The 26423-nt window shown below is 44.3% G+C and overlaps 1 protein-coding gene across 1 annotated transcript in view; it reads right to left on the bottom strand.

The window, feature by feature from the left end:
• ARMC1 (armadillo repeat containing 1) overlaps positions 1-26423 on the bottom strand; it is a 50262-nt gene that overhangs the window by 13213 nt on the left and 10626 nt on the right. Inside the window, exons 3-4 of the mRNA XM_066578276.1 lie at positions 23381-23472; positions 8104-8293 (exon numbers count right to left, since the gene is read on the bottom strand). Of these exons, the coding sequence (XP_066434373.1) occupies positions 8104-8293; positions 23381-23472 (282 nt within the window). The remainder of the gene's footprint in view (positions 1-8103; positions 8294-23380; positions 23473-26423) is intronic.

Genomic DNA, 26423 nt, shown 5'->3' with positions numbered 1-26423 from the left:
GATGCTTAAATGTGGTCGGAATATACACTTGTGTCAACAGCCTAAAACACCAGCCTTGGGCACTGATGGGCACTGCGTCGTAAGATTCGCCATTCTGCCATTTTCATCACTGGCGGTCAAGTGACCACAGAACTCAGTTCTCAGTTTTAGGCCAATAAAGTGAGTGGATCACTGGACACACCTTTCCGAAACCCCTCCTACCAAAAGCACAGACCACTCCTTCTCCTCCCCGTTAACCTAGTACAGCCCAAATGCCTCCCCCTGGTGGGCACGTCTGACACGTGGAGATGGCAAGGAGGATGACATGCAAGGGAGGAGGAGATATATGTTGATCACCGGGGTGTGTGGCCAAGTGACGTAGGAATCCGGTGGCTGATACCAATATACTGCCGATGCAGTCATGTGATCTGCGGTGACCGACGCTGCGTCCAGAGTTGTGGTTTACAATCACAGAAACCATTTTTACCTGGAAAACCCCTTTGAAATCATCCGAGCATTGACAAGAGTAATAAAGCGAATAATCGCTGCCTCTCTCCTTTCATGTTTGACTTGTAAGGCTACATTCTGATGTGGTCATTCTGCATTTCTTGTCGCACTGTGCGAATAGAAGCTTAGAAATAGTTTGGTGCCAGGTAAAACACGAATATTAGAAGTCTTCTTCCTGCCCCCCAGTAACACAATGGAATGCTTAGAAAAAGGTGAAGACGTTTTATTACATTAATGCAGCATCGTGCACAATACAGAATTGGGAAAGATGACTGAAAACACACAACTGGTTCCCCGACCCGGCAGTCAAGCTGTTAAATCAAATCACCTCCGCTTGGTTAGGCAGAGAACAACCTTGACATGTGTTCTCCACTTGTGACTAAAAGGTACAATGCTAACATGTGAAAAGAAAAAAAGAAATCGAAGTAGATAAAGTAAACTGTAAATCATAAGACATTGCTGGAAAGCCAAGAGTTGTTTGCTCCATATGATAAAGAAAGCATTTCCCCTTGGTTAGGCTCTGATTGACTGAAGTGCTCATTGCTAAGCAGTTAGTGTTTAGTTCCCCGTTTATCAGACACCTTGCATGCATGCTGACGGAACGCATCAAAGCAGATGTTGCAACCCTTCAGCAAATTGTAGATCACAAGCGCCGTGGACTGCATTCACTCTACTTGCTCCGAAGCCAGGCAGGCTTTTCAAACAAGCGGACTGGTTTCATACTTGAAGGATGAAGAGCGATTCTGGCAGACACGTTCCTGCTGATTTCTTATAAAACAACAGGAGGAGGTCATTTGCATTGATGTTTTGTGCATGCTTTTTGTGATGAACCTTCAATGTGGAACTAAGTGGGGCACAAAAGAAAGAAACAAGGCTGTTGTCTTGGAGGAAATGAAGGAAAAATAATGACCGTCACCTGGGACCCCGAAGACCCCTGATACATTTAAATGCCCAACATCTTAGAATCAGAAACAACAGAGCATGAAGGGAAGATCTAGTAGAGAAGTTTACCATTGTAATTAATCACTAGGGCGTCCTTCTGACTTAATTAAAAAGGTTTTCTGTTAAGGAAAACCTCAGTACTTACGTGCCATTAGGTAGGGCTTATGGATGGCATAAAGGGGGCCCCTTGCTTGGCAGCCCACCCCCACCAAGAGCGGAAAATACAGTAGCTGCACAGTTTAGTAAGGAAATCTGCAGTTGAACCTTCCCGATGATCAGATAATCAGTAAGGGGTCGATAACAGGAAAATTGTTTTCGTCATTGGCTGCCACTTTAAGGGGATGTTCACACAACGGAATCCACAGATTTTTATATGCAGATTCTAGCTCTAAAGCTGTGGCAGAAATCAGCCGCTAAGGTACATATTTCTGCCACGGATCCGCACGTAGGAATCCATCCCAAAAAATGCTGAAATGCACTAAAATAGAGCGGACAACGTTCAAAAATCGCTATCTGAGAAGCCCCATTGAAATCAATGGAGGCGTTTTACAGCGCTCAGCGAGGCGTTTGAAACAGGTCCTTTGTGAGAGTGGCCTTAAGATTTGAAAGGCAGTCCTAGATCTTGCCAATTGCAACAAAAGTGTCATTTGGCAACATGTGGTTACAGAGGATTAATGGTTTCATGTAAAGACATGGAATATGAGATCATCAGTTTAGCCCAAGGGCAGACTACATAGCAGCTTTATTTTAAAGAGGTTTGCTGGGCTCGTTGCGACCGCTGGATTGGTCATCAGTAGTTGATGGCTAGAGGTCCATCGCTCGGGACCCCCGTCCATCAGCTGATTGTCAGGCCAGACGTTGTCATCAGCAGACAGAAGAGGAAGTGTGGGTACAGGCTTCAGTCCCATTGAAATCAATGGGAAAGCTATGCTGCTACTGCACTTCCTGTTCCTGCAACGGGACATCTTGTCCTGAGCAGGAAATAGCGCAGCAGCGCGGTTCTCCCATGGAGTTCAATGGGATTGTAGACGCCGCCTGCACTTGTCACCCAGTCGGCCGATGACAACATCCAGCCTGCTGCACTGGACAGCGGGCCAGGTGATTAGCTGAAGGACGGGGGTCCTGAGCAGTGAACCTCCATCTATCAACTACTGATGACCTATCCAGAGGATAGGTCATTGGTCAAAAAGAGCCCAGATAACACCTTTAATCCCCATTAAAAGACAGAAGAAAAAAAATCACAAACTGGAAAAAGAACACATGTATTGTGACACGTTTTGGACTCAAACTTGGTTCTTAGTAACAGTAGGAGTTTCCTCACAAAGCTGAACCCATATACCGGGTTTACTACCGCAACGGGCTACTAGCTGGATTCACTTCCAGATCATATACAGGTATCCCTAGAAAAAGTGAAACCAGCTCACCCACACTGGACATTATCCTGGGATCTAAGTAGCATGATGCAGGGAAGAAAGCCACTTCAGCCACAGATGGATCCAATTCCAGAACACAAGACTTCTTCCAGCACTCATGAAGCCTCACAAACTGGGCATTTCCTAATAATGGGAATGAGCCTGGTTTGTGAGGCTTGAAACACATAAAAATCATTTCCTTTTATTTCCCATCCGCTTCTATGAGGAGGTTTATAAGGATGCTATAATAAAAGTTTTTAACCTCATATGGGTGCTGGAAGAAATCGGAACAGGTATTCCTAGGGCAAGTCGAAATCCCACAGCGATGTACAGTACAACGTAAGTAAATACAGCTTTAACAGCAATGTTGTTATTGTTGTTAGCCATTTAGTCTTTCACGACCTTTGGTGACCCTAAAGGTTCCCTCCATGTTTTTTGGTTTTGCACTGCTTGTTTCAGTTGTGTGATATCCATGCCAGTATCGGCTCTGACAGTATCAGCCATCGTGTCCTTTGGTGGCCGGGTGTTCTTTTGCCACTGATCTGTCCAAGCATTATAGATTTTTCTAGCGACTCTGCTCGCATTACATGGCCAAAATCCATGAGGCCATCTTACCCCCCAGTGATATATCAGGTCTTATACGATTCAGGACTTCTCTGTTTGTTACTCCCGCCGCCCAGGGTATACACAGCAGCTTTCACCACAGCTCAAAGGTGTCAGTGCTATCAGCTTTTTTCACAGTCTAGCTTTCCCACCCATACATGGCTGTGGGGAACACGATAGTTTGCACTATCCTGCGTTTAGTTGCTATCCCTACTTTTCTAGATTTTGGCCATGTTTAGTATCGCGCTTCGCCCCAATGCTATCCTACGTTTTATCTCTGGCACAGATTCTCCAGCCTGGTCAGTTTTTGAGCCAAGGAAGATGAAGTCTCGCACGCTTTATACGGCCTCATTGTCGATCTTGATCTGAATTTGGTCATTTTTTGCAGTTGTCATAATTTTAGTCTTCTTTAACTCCTTAGTGACGGCCTAATAGTGTTTTTAAGTCCTTCCATCGCAGGACGTGTATAGAGGGAGCTCCACTATCTCCCTCCATACAGCGCGGGCGTCAGCTGTTTATTACAGCTGACACCTGCGGGCAATAGTTGCAATCAGCCGCGCGGCCATTAACCCTTTAAATGCCGCTGTTAATTCTGACAGCAACATTTAAATCCCCCAGCCAATGTTCAGGGGTCCCATACGAACCCCCCATGGTGAGATCGGGGGAGCGGTGCAGGTGTCATGGCAGCCGGGGGCCTTCTGAAAGGCCCCATAGCTGTCTTGGCAGACAGACCATCAAGCCCTCCCAGTGCGGTGGCTTGGTAGGCTGCCTGTCAGAATGCAGTATGATGTAATGCTATGGCATTACATCATACTGCAAAAGTGATCAAAGAATCGCTGGTTGTGGTCCCTCCTGGGGACTAAAAGAAGGTGTAAAAATAAAAACAATAAAGCTTTACTAATTATTAAAAAAAAAAGTAGTAATAAGAGTTTAAAAAAAAACAAAAAAAAAAAACCTTTTGACATATTTACAATAAAAGAATCTAAATAATCAAGCAAAAATACGTATTTGGTATCGCTGGGTCCGTAAAACTCTGATCTATCAAAGTAATGCAATTTTTTACCCCACACGGTGAACGTCATCCGGAAAAAAAAAATAAAGAATGCCAGAAATGCGCTTTTTGGTCACTCTATCTCCAAGAAAAAATGTAATAAAAAGCGATCAAAAAAAATCGGCTGCATTCAAAAATGGTACCAGCGGTAACAGAACGTACCACACAAAATCAGCCCTTACACAACTAATGTCGACTGAAAAATAAAAAAAAGTTATTGCGCGCAGAAAATGGAGACAGAAAATAATTTTAAAAAATTAAATATCTTTAAAAAAAATACAAGCAGTACAACAACAACAAAAAAAAAAACTATATACGTTTGGTATCATAGTAATCATACTGACCCATGGAATAAAGTTATCATGTCATTTTTGTTGCAGTTTATGCGCCGTAGAAACAGAATGCACCGAAAGATGGCGGAATGTCGTTTTTTTTTTCATTTTACTCCTCTTAGAATTTTTACAATAAATAGCACCATTAAAAAATACAACTCACCCCGAAAAAAACAAGCCCTCATACAGTGACGTCGATGGATAAATAAAGAAGTCACGATTTTTTAAAAGGGAGGAGGGTAAGACAAAAATGAAAAAAAAGCAAACAAGCTCCGTCACTAAGGGGTTAAATTCAGGTAGAGGCCCATTTTTTTCACTTTCTCATTTTGTGCTCTCTCAGTGGCTTCTTGCTTGGTATAAAGTGATTTTATTAGCTTGACTAGATGCGTGAATACACCCAACTCTTACAGGACCTGCCATAGCTTGTCATGGTCGATGCAGTCAAAGGCCTTGATGTAGATATGCTTTTGGTATTCTCGACCTTTTCCACGATGCAGCACAGGTTTGCAATACGGTTGCGGGTGCCGCGTCCTTAACTGGAATGGAACCCTGCCTGCGCATCAGGGAGCGCCGCTTCAACTACTCATCTCAGTCTTTCCTGTATAATTTTGATAAGGATCTTGCCTGCAAGGGGAATGAGGGCTCTTGTTTGGCAGTTGGAACAATTCTGGGAGTCGCCTTTCTTTGGTAGAGAGAGGAAGACATCTTTTCCAGTTCTGTGACCATTGTGTGCCCATACTGTGATGCCCATACTGCCTGGCACAGGACTGTGATGGTTTTCACTGGTATTGGCAGCAATAGCTCTGCTGGTATGTTATCTATGTCTGGTGCTTTGTTTTTGGTTGGTTGTTTCATTGCCATAAACACTGCTGACTCCATAATGGAGGCTCCAAGTCCACAGCCTCCATCTCATGCAATGGTGCAGGTATGTGGTTGCAGGCATATAGTTCCTCTGAGTATTCCCTCCACCTATCCTTGATACTCTGTTGGTCATTCAGTTCCTTCCCATTTTTGCCTTTGATTGTGCCATTGCGTGCCAAGAAAGGTTTCCAGGCCATCTTGACCTGTGAGAATAGGTCTCACATATGGCCTTTCATGGCTTCTGCTTCGAGTTGTTTGCAACGATCATTCCAGTTCATTCTCCAATGAAGAGCGTTAATTCTACAACCAAAATCTGCCTGAAAATCCAACTGTAGAGCTTGGTACGGATTTTCACATAGAATTTGGTGGGGAATTTCTCTGCTATGTGTGAACTTATCTTTAAAAGGGCAAACCCTGCTATGGCGCTCAAAAGGTGAGGGGGAGCGGTGTTTCATACTCACTGGTCGCCAGCATCTTGACTCTTTCTATATGTGCATCTCCCATTCCTCTGTATGAAAGGTGCGCAGAAAGAAAGAATAAATCTGCTGGCACATGCAAACTTCGTGGGGACACAGCACTGCAATGGGGCGCCCTGTGAGTATGAAACACAGCTCCCCGGACTACCTGTTCCCTCACCGTTGGCCTCCATAATGTAGTTGATGGGGCTCAAAAGGTAATGACAGTGTCCCTTTTAAAGGCTATTCCAACCTCAGCGTTTCATAGCCGAGATGAAAAACCTGCAGCCGTTTCCTGACCACCTTGCAGGGTGTTAACGGAAACAGTCGAGATAGCAACCCTACACCACTTCCATAATTCTGACTCACTTCAATGGAAATTATGGAAAGAGTAGGGCTGCCAGTTCTGCGGTTTCTGTAACACCCGCCGAGGTGGTTAGGAAACCTCTGCAGGTTTCAGGTCTCAACAATGAAACGCTGAGATTGGAATACCCTTTTAAACTTATTTCTGCAGCTGGTCTGATAAGGACAGTACAATTATTTTCTGATTGGTGCTTAGCAGCAGATCCTATAGGGAGCAGGGGACACTAGTGGATTTCCAGCCATGCCTGTGTAGCTAAGTTAACTGAGCATGTTATTTCTTAGGGTCCTATTCACATGCGGACCCAAATTATGGCTTATTACTGCAGTAATAGGCTGCAATGTGACAGTACTGTGTGAACAAGTCCTAAGAAGAAATGAAGAAATGCAGGTGCCTAAATGGTGCTCCCCATCAAAGAGCAGTCTGGCTGTCCGACATAGACATGAAAAAAGGAGAAAAAAAGTGGAATATTTACATCCTTGTAAAATCAGGATGTGCTCACACATGCGTGCCTGAAACAACAGCCCCAATGGCATGTGGGCACATATTTCTTCTCCACACTGTATCCATAGCACCTTAATTGAAAAGCTCTCTTTAAAAACTACCTGCACTTTTAGAAAACTTTTGACATGTCCTGCTGCTGAGACCCCCACGGATCGCTAGAATGTGGGGGCTGCAGCACTCACCCCAGCACTGTGGCCTTTCAGCTATGTTCGCTTATTTATGGCTTCCAGCAGCTGAAGATAGCCTCATAGAGGTATATAGAAGCTTCCAATACACCGCTATGAGGCAGTCTTCAGCTACTGGACACTGCTCAAAAACAAGCCAACATAGCCGAGGGGGCACAGCACTGGGGTGAGCACTGCAACCCTCTCCTTCTAGCAATCAGTGGGGGTCTCAGCAGTGGGACCCCCACTGATAAAGACTTTTGACATGTCTCTATGACATGTCAAAATGTTTTGTTAATGTGAAGGTACTCTAAGATTAGGTGCACACTACTGTAACTGCAAGCTGCACCTGTAAGACTGTGGCGCAACTCGCGTCAGGCAGCACACAGACACCAGTCCACGTACTGTCCGATATATATATATGGACACTGCGCATTGACACATATGACCTATTTCTCATCTGTTAGACAGGAATAGGCCATGCCATCAGTCTTTTCATGTAGACCATGCATCTGTGTGGTATAATGTTCAGGTTTATACCCTCATAGGCTTATAATGGGGCCGTGTGCTGCCTGTGGAATTACACGGACAGCACACAGGCCAAAAATATGCTTAGAGGCCTAAGGTCAACAGCTGTGACCGTTTACTCCAAAGCAAGTACACGTGAATGGTATGTATTAAAACTGCCTCCACATATAGTACGAAAATGACCATGCTGCAGGTTTTCAAATTCACGGTATACTTATTGTATTGAAGAAATGCTGCGGATTAATACCCCCCCCCCCCCTTCAAGGTACTAAAAGGGTGAAATCTGTAGCAAATTCGTGCCAAGATCCATTGCCTGACCCTAAAGCAGCCATGGATGCCCTCACATAGTACAATGAGGCAGGAAGGGAGCACCATCTAAATCATGTGATTCATTATACACTGACCGTGTCATCAAGTCCGTCAATATGCAGGACCACCGTTTTGGCACGTTTATTTGTGGCTCCAAGGAAGAACTGGGCCTTCCGCCGTCTCGAGTTCATCTCATTCATACAATCTCCATCCGCTGTGCCGGACGCTTGCAGAAGATCATAAACCTCTGTGGCAAGAAGCTGCGTGTCTCCCGGAGTGGTAGTCCTGCATCAACAGAAAACTTTGCATATTACATACGGTATACCTTACTGGCATTCACGGAGAACTTTTTATGCCAGCTTAATAGAAGTCTGCCCGCTATCGAAATTTCTTTTTAACAGCCGAGCCATAAAATAAAGTTACCAAAACCAAAAATACACAAACTATACTCACCTATCCTTCGATGCAGAAAATCCATTAAGTATGCAGATATCCTTACAGCAAATAATGATGTACAACGATCAGGACAAAAAAAATGGCTGAACTTTATGGACCTTTGTCTTTTTTTTTTAAATCTATGTAACTATATAAAGAAATACTTAATCCCCTATACTAAAAGCGAAAGTCATCCCTCTAACCCCTGAAGAATATTCATGAGCTATGCCGGAGACATTTGCACCTTTAAGGGACAGCTGATAATTAAACTTGTACTACATTAACGTTCCTAATCACCCTAAGTGAATACTAATTTACAAGAACAGATTACAGCGGTGGATTTTCTTCAGCTTGTTAAAACAGGCAGATGATCCGGCCGAGGCTTGGTCCGTTTTTTTTTTTTCAGGCAGAGATAGTTATTTAACATGTCGATTATCTGAAGCTATAGACGGGGGGAAAAAAAGTTAATTAAAAAACTTTAGCCTTTGGAATATAAAAAAAAAAAAAGAGAAGCCGTTACCGGAGGGAATGTCCTTCTTTACAGACCATAAAATTCAATTATTAAATAACAGTTGAGGCTGCTAGTTTTAATGTAGTTCATATGGACACATTAAAATGTGTGAAGCATGCATAAATACCAGCATTGACAAACTACTCTGCTCTTTATTATGCTCAGCATCGGATGCATTCAGTGTTATTTCTGCATGGAACTGTGGAAGGTGTCACTTCTGCTCTTCGGAAAAGTCAAGTAAATATGTCTTTAAGCTTGACTTGAAGTCAGACTTGACATTCTATGTTTCTGCTGACAAAGAGTTCCCAAGTTGACATAACATAAATGTCTTTAAAGTTTAGTTTCCTTGTGGAAACCAGATTAGCCCTTCACTGCCGGGAGGCCTGGAAAAAAAAGATTTCTGCCTACAAGTTGAGTGCAGTCAAGCAAGCGATCGGGGCTGAAGGGGTTAATGAACGGAACGTACCGCTGCGGGAAAGAAGCGACTGCGAGACGTTTCTTCGGATACTCTCTCCGAGTATAAATTAGTTGCGGCAGATTTTATTAAAACTAGTGGTAATTGGGATGTAAATCATCAGGCAGAGAAGGCATATTTAACCTAGGAAAAGAAATCGTTAATCTCCTCTTTAACCTTTACACTGTCTTTATGATCTGCGCACGGCTTGTGACATTTTTGGAATGTCAAAGGATTTGGATTTGTCACCGGAATTTCATGTGCTGCCGTGTCACTCAGCCTAAAGTAGAACGGGCCTGCGCTCATTCAGATAGATCAATCAATTCTATCTTCTCCTTCTAGGTCAGCTCCAAAATTTACCAGCGCTTTTTTCTTAAAGGGGTTTTCCGAGACTTAAAAACAAAAAACATTAGATGGGCTTAAAAATGAAATAAAAATGGAATATTCACCAATTCTGGTGAGTCTGCAGCACTGGACTGGGTAGGGGAGTATTCGATTTTATTGTATTTTAAGCCGGTTTACTGTCTTTTTTTCATAAGGACAAGGCTCACTATATCCTATAGGAAACTGAAAACCCTTAGCATTGAGAAATAGCCCAAAAATTAGTTTAACCCTTTTAGTGGCACGCCCAGAAAATCTCCGGGGCTTGCTGCACTGACCATGCAGTTAAACCCCTAAAGATTTCCATGGACAGCTCTAGTGCTGAAATGCTGGCCAGGACACACAGTTAGTGTGCCACTGTACATGTTTGCCACTTCAAATTACCTCAGGAAAATCTCCAGGGCTTGCTCTGCCACTGAAGGGATTAAAGGACAAAACATTCTTCCCTCCTCAACTCCTATTTCAGCATAACAGGAAATAAAACAGAGCCTCATGCGTCCTAGGTATACCAATCACAGATAAAGAGGTTTAGCAAAAGTGTACAGACACTCACCTGGTGCTGGGAGGGATAACCTGTAAGGGAACCCCCCTGCACCTACAATCCAAGTCTGTGTATAGAATAATTGTATCCCATTCCACAATCCAGCAAAGAAGGCTGGAGAGACGACCAGGAGACCATAGATGGCTTCACCAACAGAGGAGCCTCGCCATAAATAGAACATCCAAGTAGCAAAAACATGAAGACTCCGCGCTCACCGGGTCAATCGGGCAGAATAATCAGATATAGCTATAATGGTTTATACTGTACTTTACTCCAACGCGTTTCGGCGTATAACAACAAATGCCTTTTTCAAGCAATACAAACACATAAAACAGGACCAAGATATATAATAAATGTAATGCACTCATGATGAGCACATTGGACACCAAGCCGATTAGCATATGGCATCATCAGGGGAGGAGATAGTCAATTGACATAGAAGCGTGGGTCATGTGATACCATGGAACCAATGTGACGTTACGTGGGGCGCAATGCACGCATTCCACACTCACTATATCCCGAATACTGATGGAACTGCATCTCATTCATAAAACAGAGCTAGTAGTGCCACCGAGAGCAGATTTAGGTCACTTCATTCATCTTATTCACTAGGATTTGGAAGGATTCCTAGCGACTCGTGTTCATGAGTATGTGCCAGACTAGGAAATAGATATTACAATAAAGCCGTATTAGACAAAAAATAAAGACAGTTAAAAGAGGGGCAGTAAGACATATATGTGATTATGATCATAGACAATACTAAAAAAGGGATTAAAAAATATTTTTTTCTTTAAAATTTGGGTGTCTGGGATTAAATTGTGTAGTAGTCTATATTTTACGGTATGTTTTCTCTCATTGCTCATTCAGCCCATGTGGGATTAATGTTTGTAAGCAGATGATTCAGTACATCTCCTTTTTTCTGAGTTCTTCAGTAGAATCGGACTGGATACATTCCATCGGTGGGACTTTTAATCCTCTATGGTCTCCATTATGAGATTCTATAAAAGGACGCGGGATGCTGTGGTTGGTGATGCCATTTATACTATTAGATCTATGTTTGCAGAGACGTGTTTTCAGTTTAGTTTTTGTTCTAGATATATATTTAGTTTTTTTTTAGAATGCCCTTGTAATAAAATATATTGGTAGAAATAAAAATAAACTGAAAACACATCTTTCCAAACATAGATCTACGGCCACGCCTTACTCGCGTCCAGATTATCGCCGTGAGTAACACAATGCACTATCACCCCTGGACAGGAGCCCTAATGTTAAAAATGGTATCGCCAACCACAGCATCCCGCGTCTTTTTTTAGAATTTCATAATGGAGACAATGGAGGATTTCAAGTCACACCGACTGGATGCATCCAGTCCGATTCTACTGAAGAACTCCAATCTTCTGCTTACAAACACTAATCACATGACCCACGCTCCTTTGTCAATTGACCATCTCCTCCCCTGATGACGCCATATGCTAATCATCCTGCCGTCCAACATGTTCATCACCAGTGATTGCATTACATTTATTATATATGTGGTCCTGCTTTATGTGTTATTTGTATTGCTTGACAAAGGCGTTGGTTGTTATACGCCGAAACGCGTTGCAATAGAGTACAGTGTAAACCATTATAGCTATATCTGATTATTCTGCCCGACTGACCCGGTGAGCGCGGAGTCTTCATATGTTTCCTATTTCGGCATAGACCTAGGGTGCGTTCATACATAGCGGAGTTGGTGCAAATTTTTTACAGTGAAAAATCTGCAGCAAAAATGTCATCATAATCCCCTCCTTTAGCGCATCAAAATCAGTAGCGCAAAATATGCTGCAGCTTTAAGCATGGATCAGCACCTCAATACGCTATGTGTTAACACACCATTAGATCCATGGGGGGGGGGGGGGGGATTACAAACAGCCCTGCACTACAATTGTTCATATGGTGCTGGTGATAATATATTCCCCACCATGGGCTCTGGAATCCGGATATGTGCAAGACTCATCCCATTCTGTATCGCGCATTCCCAAGAACTTGGTTTGAGATGTAATAGGATTCACAAGCGATCCTTCTCCTCCCCGGCCAGGGAACGCATTATATATCCGACAGTTGGAACCATGGGCGGTTCTAGAATTCGTGTGATCCTGAAGTCTCTCGGCCCCAGGAGGACCCATGTCTGGCCAGGTGCTCAGCACTTCCGGCTGGTAAAGCATACACAGTCTCATAGATTTATACTAGCAATGAGTCGATTTCTTGCCAACAACCCAAATGATATGGCAAGCACCCATGTACAGTAAATCAGCTGATCACTGCAAGAGTCTACAGGCACTGCGGACCATATGTAGTGTTACAGAGTGACCCTTCAGATGAATGGCCATCTATGTAATATATGGAGGTCTCTAGTTTACCATAGCAGGAGCTGCTCTTACCAATTCATTTTTCTGTGTTTTTCACTGTCACATCCATCGAGCTATAACTATTTACATTTTGCTGTCGACATTGCCATAGGAGGGCTTGTTTTTCGCAGAGGGCCAATAACATCATGGAGGGAGTGCGCTTCCCCTGTGAACCTATTACACGCTGCGATGTACATTGATCGCGGCATGTAAGGGGTTAGGAATGGGTGTTCTCATCACTTTTGAGCCTGCGCCATCCACAGAATGCAAGTTTACGCCTTGTTACGTTATCTAGCACCCTGCCTGTATGTACCCATACGTCCTGTGGTGTTAAGGGGTTAACAACCAGTATAGGTTCCAGCAGTCATAACTATATTTTTTTTTATCACTGTAGCTCTTTGTATTTTACTGGCTGAGTTCTAGTTTTTTCAGGAACCAAATTTGGAGTATATATGATGGTCTGAATAAGGGCCCTTTAAGATGGGATAATTTGTAGAGCACAGATGCCCGACAGGTGGTCCCAGCAATGACCGATCTGCCCGCCCACCTCCATTCACAGTAAACAGCTAATAATAATAAACTTTATTTGTTAACATTAAGGATTATAACACCACCAAATTTAGAGAGGATTTGTTGTTACTTCATTTGCACAAAGAAAGATTTTTTAAAAGACTTTTTGTGGGTCACATTCCAGGACCAGAGCATTTTTTTTTTTTTTTTTAAAGGTTTAGATGCCGCGGTAAGCAATGACTGTGGCATCCAAGAGGTTAAAGGGATAGAGGTGCGATTACATGAGCAAGTCTCCTCATTCATTTTCTGGAAGAAAGAAATGATATGTGGCAATAAGACAAAAGTTCATGTCACCCCCTCCCCTGGGACAGGGGAACAAGCAAGAGAGTCATAGATTGTTCTCTACTGTCCTGTGCTCAGACTGAAATCACATCTATAAATTCATAGACACCCCAGCTTCATTAATGTTACATCTATAGGAGGACTTATAGAAATGTCTGAGCACAACTAATTTAACATCTTCCTATATGCCAACTAATCCAGAAGCTCAAAAAGGATATATGGCAACATATTAGGAAACAGTCCCAGCCATCCATAGAAGAAAATGACAAGCGAGAAAGAAAAACAGTGAGCCATGCAAGGACCTGGAAAAGGGGAGCAAGAAGGGAGAAGTGAAGAGTAAAGACAAGATGAAGATCCCCAAGGTCCCCACCAGATGGAGCAGGAACATCTGCCATTATGTCAACCAGTATTTGAGAGAAAAGAGGACCATCACTTGGCCAATCCTGCTCCAACCTCTAGGCCAATAGATTCATGTGGCCATACTGGAAAATAATAATCAAGTACAACATTACCAGTTATAAATATAACAGCAATAGTATAATATTAGTAGATATAAATATAATAGAAGCCGTCACAGACGTAACAAAAGTAGTAATAAAATGTATTAATAGTTAAAATAAGATTTGATCCAGGGTCTAGGACTGGCTGTTTTTTTATTCCAGGGTCAAGAAGGAACACAAATTGGCTGAATGTGTCTAGGCAGTTTTGCCTTCTTCTGGATCAACAGCTTTAAGGGCTCCTGCACTTGGGCAGATTTGATTTGCGGAATGGGGCCGATGCCTGCCCCTGGATTCCTCAGCGAGTACCGCCCACAGCCTACTATGGAGAACCACTGCTTGCTGCACACGAGCGGAAATCAACTACGATTTCCGCTTGAGGCAAGCGTAAAAAAAAACCACAGCATGCTCCATTTCTATGTGGTTTTTGCCTGGACGGCTTCCATTAAAGTCAATGATAGCTGTCCATCCTGCAGCCCTTACGGAATCATCACTGCGGAAAGGCTGTGGGATCCGCGTCATCGCCTAGCATTGGCGCTGCATTATCTGTGCTGTGCATGCATGCCAGCCAGTGCAGATAAAGAAGAATCCGGACAGGTAATCGGGGTCACTGGGTCAGATCCTACATGCTGGATCCGACCCAGTCCTGTGCAGGAGGACTACGAACAGGGACACAAGTAATAACCCTATTCCAGTATCTAGTCTACGCAGAGCGGATAATAAAAGGGATAATATAAAATACAAATATTTACAGTAGTAACTATATTGGCAGCACTAATAAAAGAGAATATACATTTATAAACGACATCGGCAGGTCTGACCCAGGGCTCTGGACCAATCACCTTTCTCCTGGGTTAAGAAGGAATTGTTCTTTGCGACACAGTTTGGCTGAAAGTGTCCAGGGGTTTTGCCTTCTTATGAATCAATGGCTTTAGGAACGGGGACTTCAGTAATAACCCCATTAGATTAGTCTACGTGGAGATAATATCGGTAATAGAAATGATGTAAAATAATAAAATGCTTATAATAGCAAAAGTGAGATAATTATAATGGTAGGACTAGTAAGACACTGTATAACTATATTCATGACCAGCAGGTTTGATCGCTTTTCCCAGTGTCAAGAGGAATTTCCCCCCTGTGACACAAATTGGCTGAAGGTGTCCAAGGTTTTTGTTTTTGCCTTCTTCTGGATCAAAAGCTTTAGACCTCTGTATCAGTAAGGCCTTCTTCTAGCATTTTTCAGTAGAACTGATCCCATTTTCTGTGATTCGTTTGTAAGGTCAGTGTAAGGACTCACAAGATAATAAAGACGCTTCATGCGGGTTCCGAGCTCATGTATTTTGGCCAAAACACTAATTTATACCTCGTTTATTACTTTGAAGGATGCACTTCAGACTTGAGATTTTTTGTAGAGAACGAAGTGTTTGTAACTTTTAGCTTATGAACTAGTAAGCAAAGGAGCTCAGGATGATTAGTTAGGCTGCCTGTCCACAGGCAGGTTTTCATTCTGTTCCCCGTGGCGATAATCCGACTGCGGGGAACGCAGTGAAAGCTCTCCATAGCGTTGCTATGGAGAGCGCTTGCCCCCTGTCCACAAAGTGGAGAATCATTGCGATTCTCCGCTCACGGCCGGTAAATTGCAGCATGCTGAGAATTGCCACGATTCTCGGCAGTCAGCCTATCTGTCAGATAGGCTGACAGTGGAGATCCGTCTGCCGGCTCCTGCTCCCGGGCAGTGGCTCCCACGGCGGAGATCCGCAACGGGATACCACAACGCCCATGGACAGGGGGCCTTAGTGTGCACGGTACATTATTGCATATGAAAATGCAGAATCGGTACTGGTCTCTAGATAGTAAACCTGGTTGGACAGGTGGTTTACCAGTCTGGTGCCTGGAGGCAGCCCTAGTTTCACCCGTAAAGACCGCTGCACTGAAAGTGTATGGAAGGCTGCAGCTTTCTCCGGTTCAAACAGCTGATCACCAGGTTTTTCGACAGCTGGAGCACATTATTCTGGAAAGGGATTATCTTCATGAGAGACAAGCCCTTCAAATATGCTTTTACCTTCAAAGAGAGGCATCACATATATGTAGCTCTCCCTCGTTTATATTAGATATACACTCAATGCCAAAAAAAAACAAAAAAAAACAAGCACCTAGGAGGAGTTGTCAGAACTGAATAAAACTTTATATCTGTGACTGTAACGCCAATTACAATATCAGAGCAAAAGAAGATAATTTATTACAGAAAGTGGTACACGTGAAGGGAGGCTCCAGTACCCTGTTGTACCGCCTCTAGCTTGGATACAAGGTGTGATACTGGTAGGCATGGAGGATCTAGTACCCTGTTGTACCACCTCTAGCTTGGATACCAGATGTGATATGGGCGGGCATGGAGGCTCTAGTACCCTGTTGGGCAGCCTCTAGCTTGGATACCAGATGTGATACGGGCGGACATGGAGGCTCTAGTACCTTGTTGGGCCACTTCTAGCCTAGATACAAGATGTAATACGGGCGGGCATGGAGGCTCTAGTACCCTGCTGTACCGCCTCTAGCTTGGATACAAGATGCAATACGAGAGGGCATGGAGGCTCAAGTACCCTGTTGGGCAGCCTTTAGCCTGGATACAAGATGTGATATGGGAGGGCATAGAGGCTCCAGTACCTAGATAAGGACCGAGATAAGTTGGGAGCGTGGGTAGAAAAATGGCAAATGAAGTTCAATGTTGATAAATGTAAGGTTCTGCACATGGGCAGGAGAAACGGATGTCACCAATGTACACTAAATGGGGTACTGCTAGGGAAAAAGACCTGGGGGTACTAGTAGGACTGTAGATTTAAATGGATCAATCAATGCCATTCAGCTTCTGCAAAAGCAAATAAAGTCTTGGGGTGCATTAAAAGAGGTATAGGGGCGAGGGACGAGAACATTATCCTCCCACTATATAAGGCACTTGTCAGGCCTCACATGGAATACTGTGTACAGTTCTGGTCACTGGTGCTCAGGAAAGATGTTGCAGTGCTTGAAGGGGTCTAAAGAAGGGCAACTAAACTAATACATGGAATGAAGGGATTGGAATACCCAGAGAGGCTATCAAATTGGGATTATTTACCCAAGAAAAAAGAAGTTAAAGGGGCGAACAAATAACTATGTATAAATACATGAGTGGACAATACAAGGATCTCTCCCATGATCTGTTTATACCCAGGACTGCAACGGTAACAAGAGGCCATCCGCTACGTCTAGAGGAAAGCAGGTTTCATCACCAACACAGAAGGTAGTTCTTTACTGTAAGAGCAGTGAGACTGTGGAACTCTCTGCCTGAGGACGTGGTGATGGCAAAAATCGGTAGACGAGTTTAGGAGGGGACTAGACGTCTTTCTAGAGCGGTAAGATATTATAGGATATAGACATTAGGGGACCAGCAAGGTTGTTGATCTCAAATGTTGATCTAGGGATTACTCTGGCTGCCATTATGGAGTCCATTTTTTTCCTCCAACTGAGGGAGCTCAATGGCTTCTTGGGGTTTCTTTTTGCCTTCCTCTGAAACAACAAGGTGGGGGGGGGGTGAATTGAAGCAGGCTGAACTAGATGGACATGGTCTTCATTCAGCCTAACATACTAGGTTGTACCACCTCTAGCTTGGATGCAAGATGTAACATAGTAACATAGTTCGTTAGGCCGAATGAAGACAATGTCCATCTAGTCCAGCCTGATACGGGCGGGCATGGAGGCTCTAGTACCCTGTTGGGCCACCTCTAGCTTGGATACAAGATGTGATATGGGCTGGCATGGAGGCTCTAGTACCCTGTTGTACCGCCTCTAGCTTGGATACAAGATGTGATATGGGCTGGCATGGAGGCTCTAGTACCCTGTTGGGTCGCCTCTAGCTTGCATGAAAGATGTGACACGGCCGATATAGAGGCATACAGTTTCCATATAGTATCTGTGATATATCGGTAGAAATTTGAAGTAACTGAGCCTCCAGATCATGCAAATCTGTAGGCTGTCGAAGTGGACATTCCATACATGTTATATTGGCGATAAATATAGCGACGGAGCAGGCCACAGAAGTGTGACAATGTTGTGGAGACATTGCTGTGACCCCCTTGGAAGTCGCCATGAGCGGAACACATGAAGCTGCAGGATGTCCTGAACATATCGCTGAGCTGTGATTGTACCACTACTAGGGGTGACCAACTGTCATATGTGATGACGCCCCAGGCCATCACTCCAGCAGTGGGGGCAGTGTGCTGCAGACAACCCAGTTCCACTCTGTAGCAGGTCAGTTTCATCATTTACGACACCTCTGCAAATGGATGTGACGGTGGGTGCCAGAGGCAGTACATGTAATGGGCACCGTGAGACCAAATGTCCTTCAGCCAAGCGTATGGAAACGGTTCCGGTGCACAAAGGGGCCAGTAACGATGTTGTCATCTGTTTCTGGATAGTAGACAGTTGGAGCTGCTCGAGTCTTTTAGGCCATCCTCTCTACTGGTGATCTGTTGAGGGTGTCCTGACCTAGTCATGTAGTGTGCGCACGCTCTCACGCATCCACTGGTCCCAACACCTCCCAACAGTCTGGGCAGAACGGTTCAGGTGGTGGGCAATTAGGCGATTCAACTATCCAGCTTCTCACATTCCTCTGAAACTCTATTAAATGGGTGAAATCTCTTTTCTGCATTGTAGAGGCATCTAGTGGTCAACACGCTCCACACAAGCGGACGAAGATGTCACTACACACAAGGAGCCTCTGAGAGCCTCTTATAGGCCAAGGGTGGAACCACTTCTAGGGCCTCAGGTGACAAGACCGTCCATCTATATGTAGTCAGATCAGCACTTCTGGGTTTTCTTTAAAAAGACATCTTTATTCCTGAATATAAAAAGTTGTTTCGAAACGTTTCGAAAAAGAAAGCTAAAGATCCGATGCAGGATAGAAACGTCGCAATGACTTTTTATATTGAGGAACAAAGAGGTCTTTTTAAAGAAAAGCCAGAAGTGCAGATCTGACTACATATTTGTGGACCTGTGGTTTTGGATCCTTGGGTCCGGATCACCTATTGGGATCGTGCACTGGTAGCCAAGGTGTGCTTGGGAAAGTGGTTGGATGTGCTGCTACTCATTTATCTTTCAAGACCGTTCATCTAATCATGCCACAACTCTATTCATTTGTATATCTGCCGGAGATGTAACTGCATGTCAAGTTTTGCGGCAAAACGACACCTTCTACTAGGCAAGGAGTGCCCAACATGCGGCCCACAATGCTATTCTATGCAGCCCCAATCATCCGGACACAGACATATCCATGTGTAGCTGTTCACATTGTAGTTACAATGTCAAGAGGAAGAGAAGTGGAACATAGCAGGGCAACAGGAATGGGCAAGTACTATGGGTGCACTGTGTAGCCCCGTCTGGGTCTACCATATATTAGGAGAATAAAGTCTCTTGACCCGTTTGGCACTCCAGAAAAGGGTATATGAATTAAGAGGCATGTAGCTCTCTACATTGCAGTTTATAGGACCTATGAAATGCCAGGCCAATACCTCAACATCCATAATCTATAATCGAGAGATCTACATGCATTGTCTCCTCTTCTTTGGAGTGCTAATTGAGGGGGAAATGGGTGACGACCACATTCTTTAAATAGGTGGGACTCCTGGAAGTGGAACTTACTTTTATGTATTATGGCATATACATTAATGGCAGCAACACATCTCAAAAAAGTTGGCACAGGGTTAAAAAAAGTTTGTAAAAGTAAGTGGCACTACATGACTGTGTATATAAAGAACATGTTAGAGAGGCAGAGCCCCTCAGAAGCAAAGATGGTCAGAGATTAACATTCTGTGAAAAACTGCATCTAGAAATTGTGGAACAATTTAAGAAATCGGTTTCTCAACATTAAATTGCGACGACTTTGAACATCCCACCATCTATAGTACATAATATCAAAATATTCAGAGAATCTAAAAAAAATTCATGTACACAAGTGATAAGGCCGACCGTCAGTATTCAATGCTCAAGATCTACGGACCCTCAGGCGTTACTGCATTAAAAACAGGCATGATTCTGTAATGCAGATCACTACATGGGCTCAGGAATACCTACAGAAATCATTGTCTGTGAACACAGTTCGCCATGCAATCCACAAATGCAAGCTTAAGCTGCATCATGCAAAAAAGCAGCCATATATCAACACAATCCAGAAACGTCAACATATTCTCTGGGCCAAAGCTCATTTAAAATGGACTGAGGCAAAATTGCAAACTGTTCTGTGGTCAGATGAATCAAAATTTGAAATTCTTTTTGGAAACCATGAATGCCGAGAAGGGAAGAGGGACCATTTAGCTTGTTATCAGCATACAGTTCAGCAGCCTGCATCTCTGATGTTATGGGGTTGTATTAACCCTTTCCAATCCAATTTGTATCCTAGTTTTCCTAGGGGGTTTACTCTTTTTCTGCTGTTATACAACAGCGCTATCTGCTGGCTAAAGCCAGTACTGCATGAGGTGACAAATTGAATAGGCTTTGACAGCAGAGAGGCTGGCAATATACAGTAAGAGAACCCAGACGGGCGTCTTCCAACATCAGAGCTGTACAGCCTTAAATCATAATGTCTTTAGATGTCAGACAGTGGATTGGAAAGGGTTAAGGCCTATGGCATGGGCAGCTTACACATGTGGAAAGGCACTATCAACGCTGAGTAGTATATAGAGGTATTAGGACAATATATGCTTCTATCCAGACAACGTCTCTTTCAGGAAAGGCCTTGCCTATTTCAGAAAGACAATGCTAAACCACATACTACATCCATCGCAATAACATGGCTTCGCATAAGAAGAGTCCGGGTGCTGAACCTTTCACCAATAGAAAACATTTGGTGCTTTATGAAACAAAAAATATGGCAAAGACGACCCAGAACTGTTGGGCAGCTGGGATCCTATAGACAAGAATGTGACATTCTTCTCCCAAGACTCCAGCAATTGGTCTCCTCACCACCCAGATGTTTACAGACTGTTGTAAATGGAAGAGTGGATGCTGCACAATGGTAGACACGGTCCTGGGCCAACTTTTTTGAGATGTGTTGCTGCCATCAATTTCTAAATTATTATTATTATTTTAATTAAATGAAAAAAGATCTCACTTCCCCCCTCTGATATGTGTGCTATGTTACATTGTGAATACAATATGGATATACGAGATTTCTAAAACACAGTATTGTTCTAGCTAACACTAGATGAGGAGATGAACAATGATTTCCCTCCGGGCACGAGGGCCGCCCCAGACATGCACCTCTTTTACCTAATGGAAAATCTGCCTCCTATGACCTCATTTTATGCAACACTTTGACAATTCATGTGTTTCTGTTACAACAGGGTGCAGTTATATAGTTTCATGTGATGAAACATATCACGGTGGTACTTCACTGATTTATGGCCCTATTGTAGTCTCTCTAGCTTTTTAGTAGTTGCCGTATCACGACGGGAATAATTAGGGTCAATCTTCTGCTACGCATTTTCCACCCCTATGCCAATGCACAATGAGTACAGTGATAAAATAGGCAACGTATAATAGGATTACCTACAGAGTTATAAAACTCCCCTGCTACACTAATGGCCCTCTCACACGTGTTTTTTATCATGTGTTACACACGCATAATACGCAGTAACAAACTTTATTTTACCGTATATACCGGCGTATAAGACGACTTTTGAACCCCGAAACATCTGCTCTGCAGTCGGGGGTCGTCTTATGCGCCGGTAATACAAAAAAAAAAAAAGTGTAAAAACAAAAAATTCATTACTCACCTGCCCCGGCGTTCTGTCGCGCTCCGGCAGGATGTCGCTCGCTCCGGCAGGCTGTCGCTCGCTCCTCGTCCCCGACGCAGCATAGCTTTCTGAATGCGGGGCTTGAAATCCCCGCTTCCAGAAAGCTAATACACACGCCGGCAGCCATGACAGCATTGAATGGCTGTGATTGGCTGAAGGCGCACGTGTTAGCAATCACACCCATTCAATGATGTCATTGAATAGTGTGATTGGCTGAAGCCACGTGTGCTTTAGCCAATCACAGCCATTCAATGATGTCATGGCTGCCGGCGTGTGTATTAGCTTTCTGGAAGCGGGGATTTCAAGCCCCGCATTCAGAAAGCTATGCTGCCCCGGGGACGAGGAGCGAGCGACAGCCTGCCGGAGCGAGCGACATCCTGCCGGAGCGCGACAGAACGCCGGGGCAGGTGAGTAATGAATTTTTTTTTTTTTCTCCACTGTATACCGGCGTATAAGGTGACAGTTGGGGGGTCGTCTTATACGCCCCGTCGCCTTATACGCCGGTATATACGGTACTTTCAACTGTGCCTCTCACATGTTTGGCGAGCAAAATACGCTATCTTGGCACGTATTAAAGCACACATGCGTACCTAGATGGTGTATGGGGATTTCTTGGCACGCAGCAGTATGCAATGCATTGCGTACTGCTGCGTGCTTCTCTCGCGGGAGATAAGTACGCGGTAAACGCTCGTGTGAGAGAGCCCCGACTGTCAATACTATCTGTATGCAGAGTCCGCGTGTATCCAATGAGATGCAGCTCCACACTGCCCTCTATGCCTCCTGCTTGTAAGTGCTGATAGGTTTCTCCCTATGTAATGAGCCTTTAAAGAACCATAGGCATCATGGGAAATGGGAGCTGCATTAGGGGAGCCAAATCAGACGTGAAGACAGGTGACCAAAATGGCAGACAACAACTAAACCAGGTAACACAGTGCACACACAAAAGTGTTCAGCACCAGTAGCCTATGCTCAACCATGCGGGCAAGGAAAAACATGCGCAGTAGTGATTCTTTCAGTTAAACTCCAGCAAGGAGACACTGGGAACCAGCAAGAAGGCAACAGCCCAGTTTTGAAAGGCATCTTGGGATCACAAAAGGATAAGGTCTGATGCTCACAACTGTCTTAAGGCTAAGTTTCGAACAGAGTGCTAAAAGTAGACGTCCCACTGCAGTGCATGGGACCCCTACTGCACCTCGGTGGATTACATGCATTGCTTCCTGGGAAGAATATATAGCGGATACTGCATGGCAGAACGTGGAGGCCATGCAGCTCCATACCAGGCAAGAGGAAACCCTTTGTAGACCTGTCCTATTAGTGCACTACACTGCAATTATATACAAAAAAATATCTAAAAATTAATGAGAAAATCTTTGTCTTATGTATCACTGCGGTGAAATGGCGCTCTAGGTCGGGTTTAACAAATGTGTTCTGAGGGCTGCAATATCAGCAGCTCACTACACATCACAGGAAAGTACAGGATACGTTACTTACTTTTGAATGACATTTTGCAAGCTCAACATCATTCCCAACTCGCTTCGCATCTTTTCTCTGTTGGAGCGGCATTCTGCTAAATATCGAAGAGCCTGCAATGAAAAAGACGAAAGTCAGTGCGGTGGTACAGGACAGTGGAGTAGAGCGACAATACTCAACAGTCAACAGAATACAATAATATACAAGAATAGGCAAACACCAACATAGCTGTAAGCCCAATGCATTCACCCACGTGGTGGAACTAGAAGGGCGTATCTAATACTCCTTATAGCGGGGAGCCGGACCACAACTGCTGAACAACCGCTTTTAAAGACAGCTGGGGGCCAGGCAAGATTTCTGGCCACCGCTGATTGACAAATTTGAAATGGCCTTATCCGTTTGAGGTGTGTTTTCTGCTGATTTAACTCTTAATAAGCAATTCTTGTAAAAGCATCACTGCCTCATCAGAACAGCACATTAAAGAGTATTCTCACTTTTTTTAATGTACAGAATAGGAGATTCAAATCATTTTTTGCAATATATTTTATCAGCATATTCTGTACATTTTTTTGAAAAACAAACAAAAAAATTTCTGCTATGTAGATAGGTGATGATGGGACAGAGAAATCCATCTTCACCTAGCTGCATAACAGTAGAGGGCGCTGCATCCAGATGTCTCTGCAGTGTTCACTACAGAAGAGATATAGGCCGGCTTCACACGAGCGTGACGGGCTCCACTGCGGAATATTCCGCGGCGAAGCCCGTCACGGCGCCCCCCAGAGACCCCATACTTACCAGCGGAAGATAGCGTGAAGACGCTTCCCCGCCCACCGCAGCCGCGTCATGTGACACGCCCACCGCGTCACATGACGCGGCCGGCCGTGTCACGTGACGCGCCGGCCACGTCAGATGACGCGGCGGTAGGCGGGAAAGCGTTTTCACGCTATCTTCCGCTGTGTTACAGCGGGAGATAGCGTGAACGGACGGCTTCCATTGACTGCAATGGAAGCCGTCAGCACGTACACCCGCGGCAAATAGAGCATGCTGCGGGTGAGGACGGGAGATTTCACGGTGCGGAATTTCGCATCGTGAGCATTGTGCTATTAGGTTCAATAGAACCTAATAGCAGCGGGCAACGCAGCGGATTTTCGCCGCGAATTATGCAACGTAAATCCGTTTGTGGGAAGGAGGCCATAGACACAAGTGTTCTGTTGTGTATAACCATGTATGAAGAAGACTGTAATATTTAGTTTACCTTCTCTAACTCTGTGTCCCCTATGTCCCACCAATCCCGTGTGTTTTACTGCCTTCGCCGTCCCCGGATGCTGTTCTATGCTCCAAACAGCTTTTTCCCTTCATTGCAAACTTGCTCGCCACCGGGCCGATACACTGACAGGGGATCTCGGTGCGTTGAGTTGTGACATATAGTAGTGTACACCCGAAGCAGCGGGAGCCTGTCAGTATAGCAGATCCAACTGCCAGCGAGTGCACTGGGGGTTCCATGCGATGGATCCTCTGCTGATCTCCTATTGATGGCCTGTCCTAAGGGTAGGCCAGCAATACTTTACAACTGGACAACCCCTTTTAGTCTACGTTCTAGAAATTAATGAGGATCATCACATACACATAAAATATCAGAAAGTGAAACGAAGTTATGTGTTAGCCTTAAGGCCCATTTAGACACGATTATTGCTCAAAAGATGTCTTTTGAGCGATAATTGTTGTATTATTTACAGCGCAAGTTGATCACTGAAATGTTGAGCGATCACCTTGCGCTCCGAGCAGAGGATGCAGAAGACAAGCAAGGCCGCTTGTCTTCTGCATCCAGCTGTTTTCTGCTTGGAGCGCCCGGCTGTTATACAGCTGAGCGCTCCGAGCAGAGGATGCAGAAGACAAGTGGGGTGTCCCCGCTTGTCTTCTGCATCCAGCTGTTCCCCGCACCGAGCGCCTGGCTGTTAAACAGCCGGGTGCTCGGAGCGGAGGATGCAGAAGACAAGCGGGGTGTTATACAGCCAAGGGCTCCAAACAAGGTATGGAGAACAGAGCTAGACAGCTCTGTTCATCATACCCAGGCTATCATCAGGGAGCGGGATACAGCTAAAACAATAGTATCAGCTGTATCCCGCTGTGAATCCCTGATAAGACTCATTGTCGTCTTTCAGCACGCTGAAAGACAAGGATGAGCGACAGGATAACGAAAACTGCACAATGTCAGTGCAGTTACACACAACGATTATCGCTCAAAAGACGGCTTTTGAACGATAATCGTTGCGTCTAAATTGGCCTTTACAAGTATTGTGGCTTTAGAATTTGTGAATTGAAGGCATTATTTTCCTTTTGAATGGCCTGTGTCTTATTTCCACAATCCCTCAACTTCATTGTAGTTACAATACTGTATCCACTAGTAATCACTTATCTTTAGACGCCTCCCAGCCTGGGAACATTGCTCTGTTTCCTGCACTCATAGATGCACGTTGCTATCTCATTAATGAGCAGGTAGCAGATTTAAAGTGGTTTTCAGAGAACCTATATGTACCAGCTCTGTACCCCGCTACTCCAGCACTGCATCTCCCGTTCTACCAAGCTCCATTTACAAGCTGCAGCGAAGATATTCTGTATACATGTGACCGCCATAGCCAATCACAGTACACTGCTGAGGTCTGTGATTGGCTGCAGTGGTTGTGTATATACACATGTCACAGCTATAGCTTGTAAACAGAACCCAGCAGGGAGATCATGAAATGCAGTGCTGGAACAGCAGGGTGTGGAGCCAGTGCATATGGTTTACCATTGCCTGCAGCTTAAAAAACAATACAACTCAGATAAAACCCCTTTATCGGGAATGTATCACCTATAAATTTTTACTAATTAAAATTAGATAGTGACATTTTTTTTTTTATCTAATCCAAGGCTCCAAATGGCAACCAAAATAGTCTGTAAAGATTTTTCAAATGGCGACAAGATTTTTCAGCCTTGTCACCATTTGCAATTAAACTTGCTGGCTGAATGTAAGAGTTGTTTCTAAGGCATCTAGCAAACAGATCTACTAGATACCTGGATGGAC

The sequence above is a fragment of the Eleutherodactylus coqui genome, chromosome 9 (genome assembly GCF_035609145.1).
Source record: "Eleutherodactylus coqui strain aEleCoq1 chromosome 9, aEleCoq1.hap1, whole genome shotgun sequence".
NCBI classification, from domain to species: domain Eukaryota; kingdom Metazoa; phylum Chordata; class Amphibia; order Anura; family Eleutherodactylidae; genus Eleutherodactylus; species Eleutherodactylus coqui.
The sequence above is the reverse complement of the archived record's forward strand: the minus strand, read 5'-3'. Positions and strand labels throughout refer to the sequence as shown.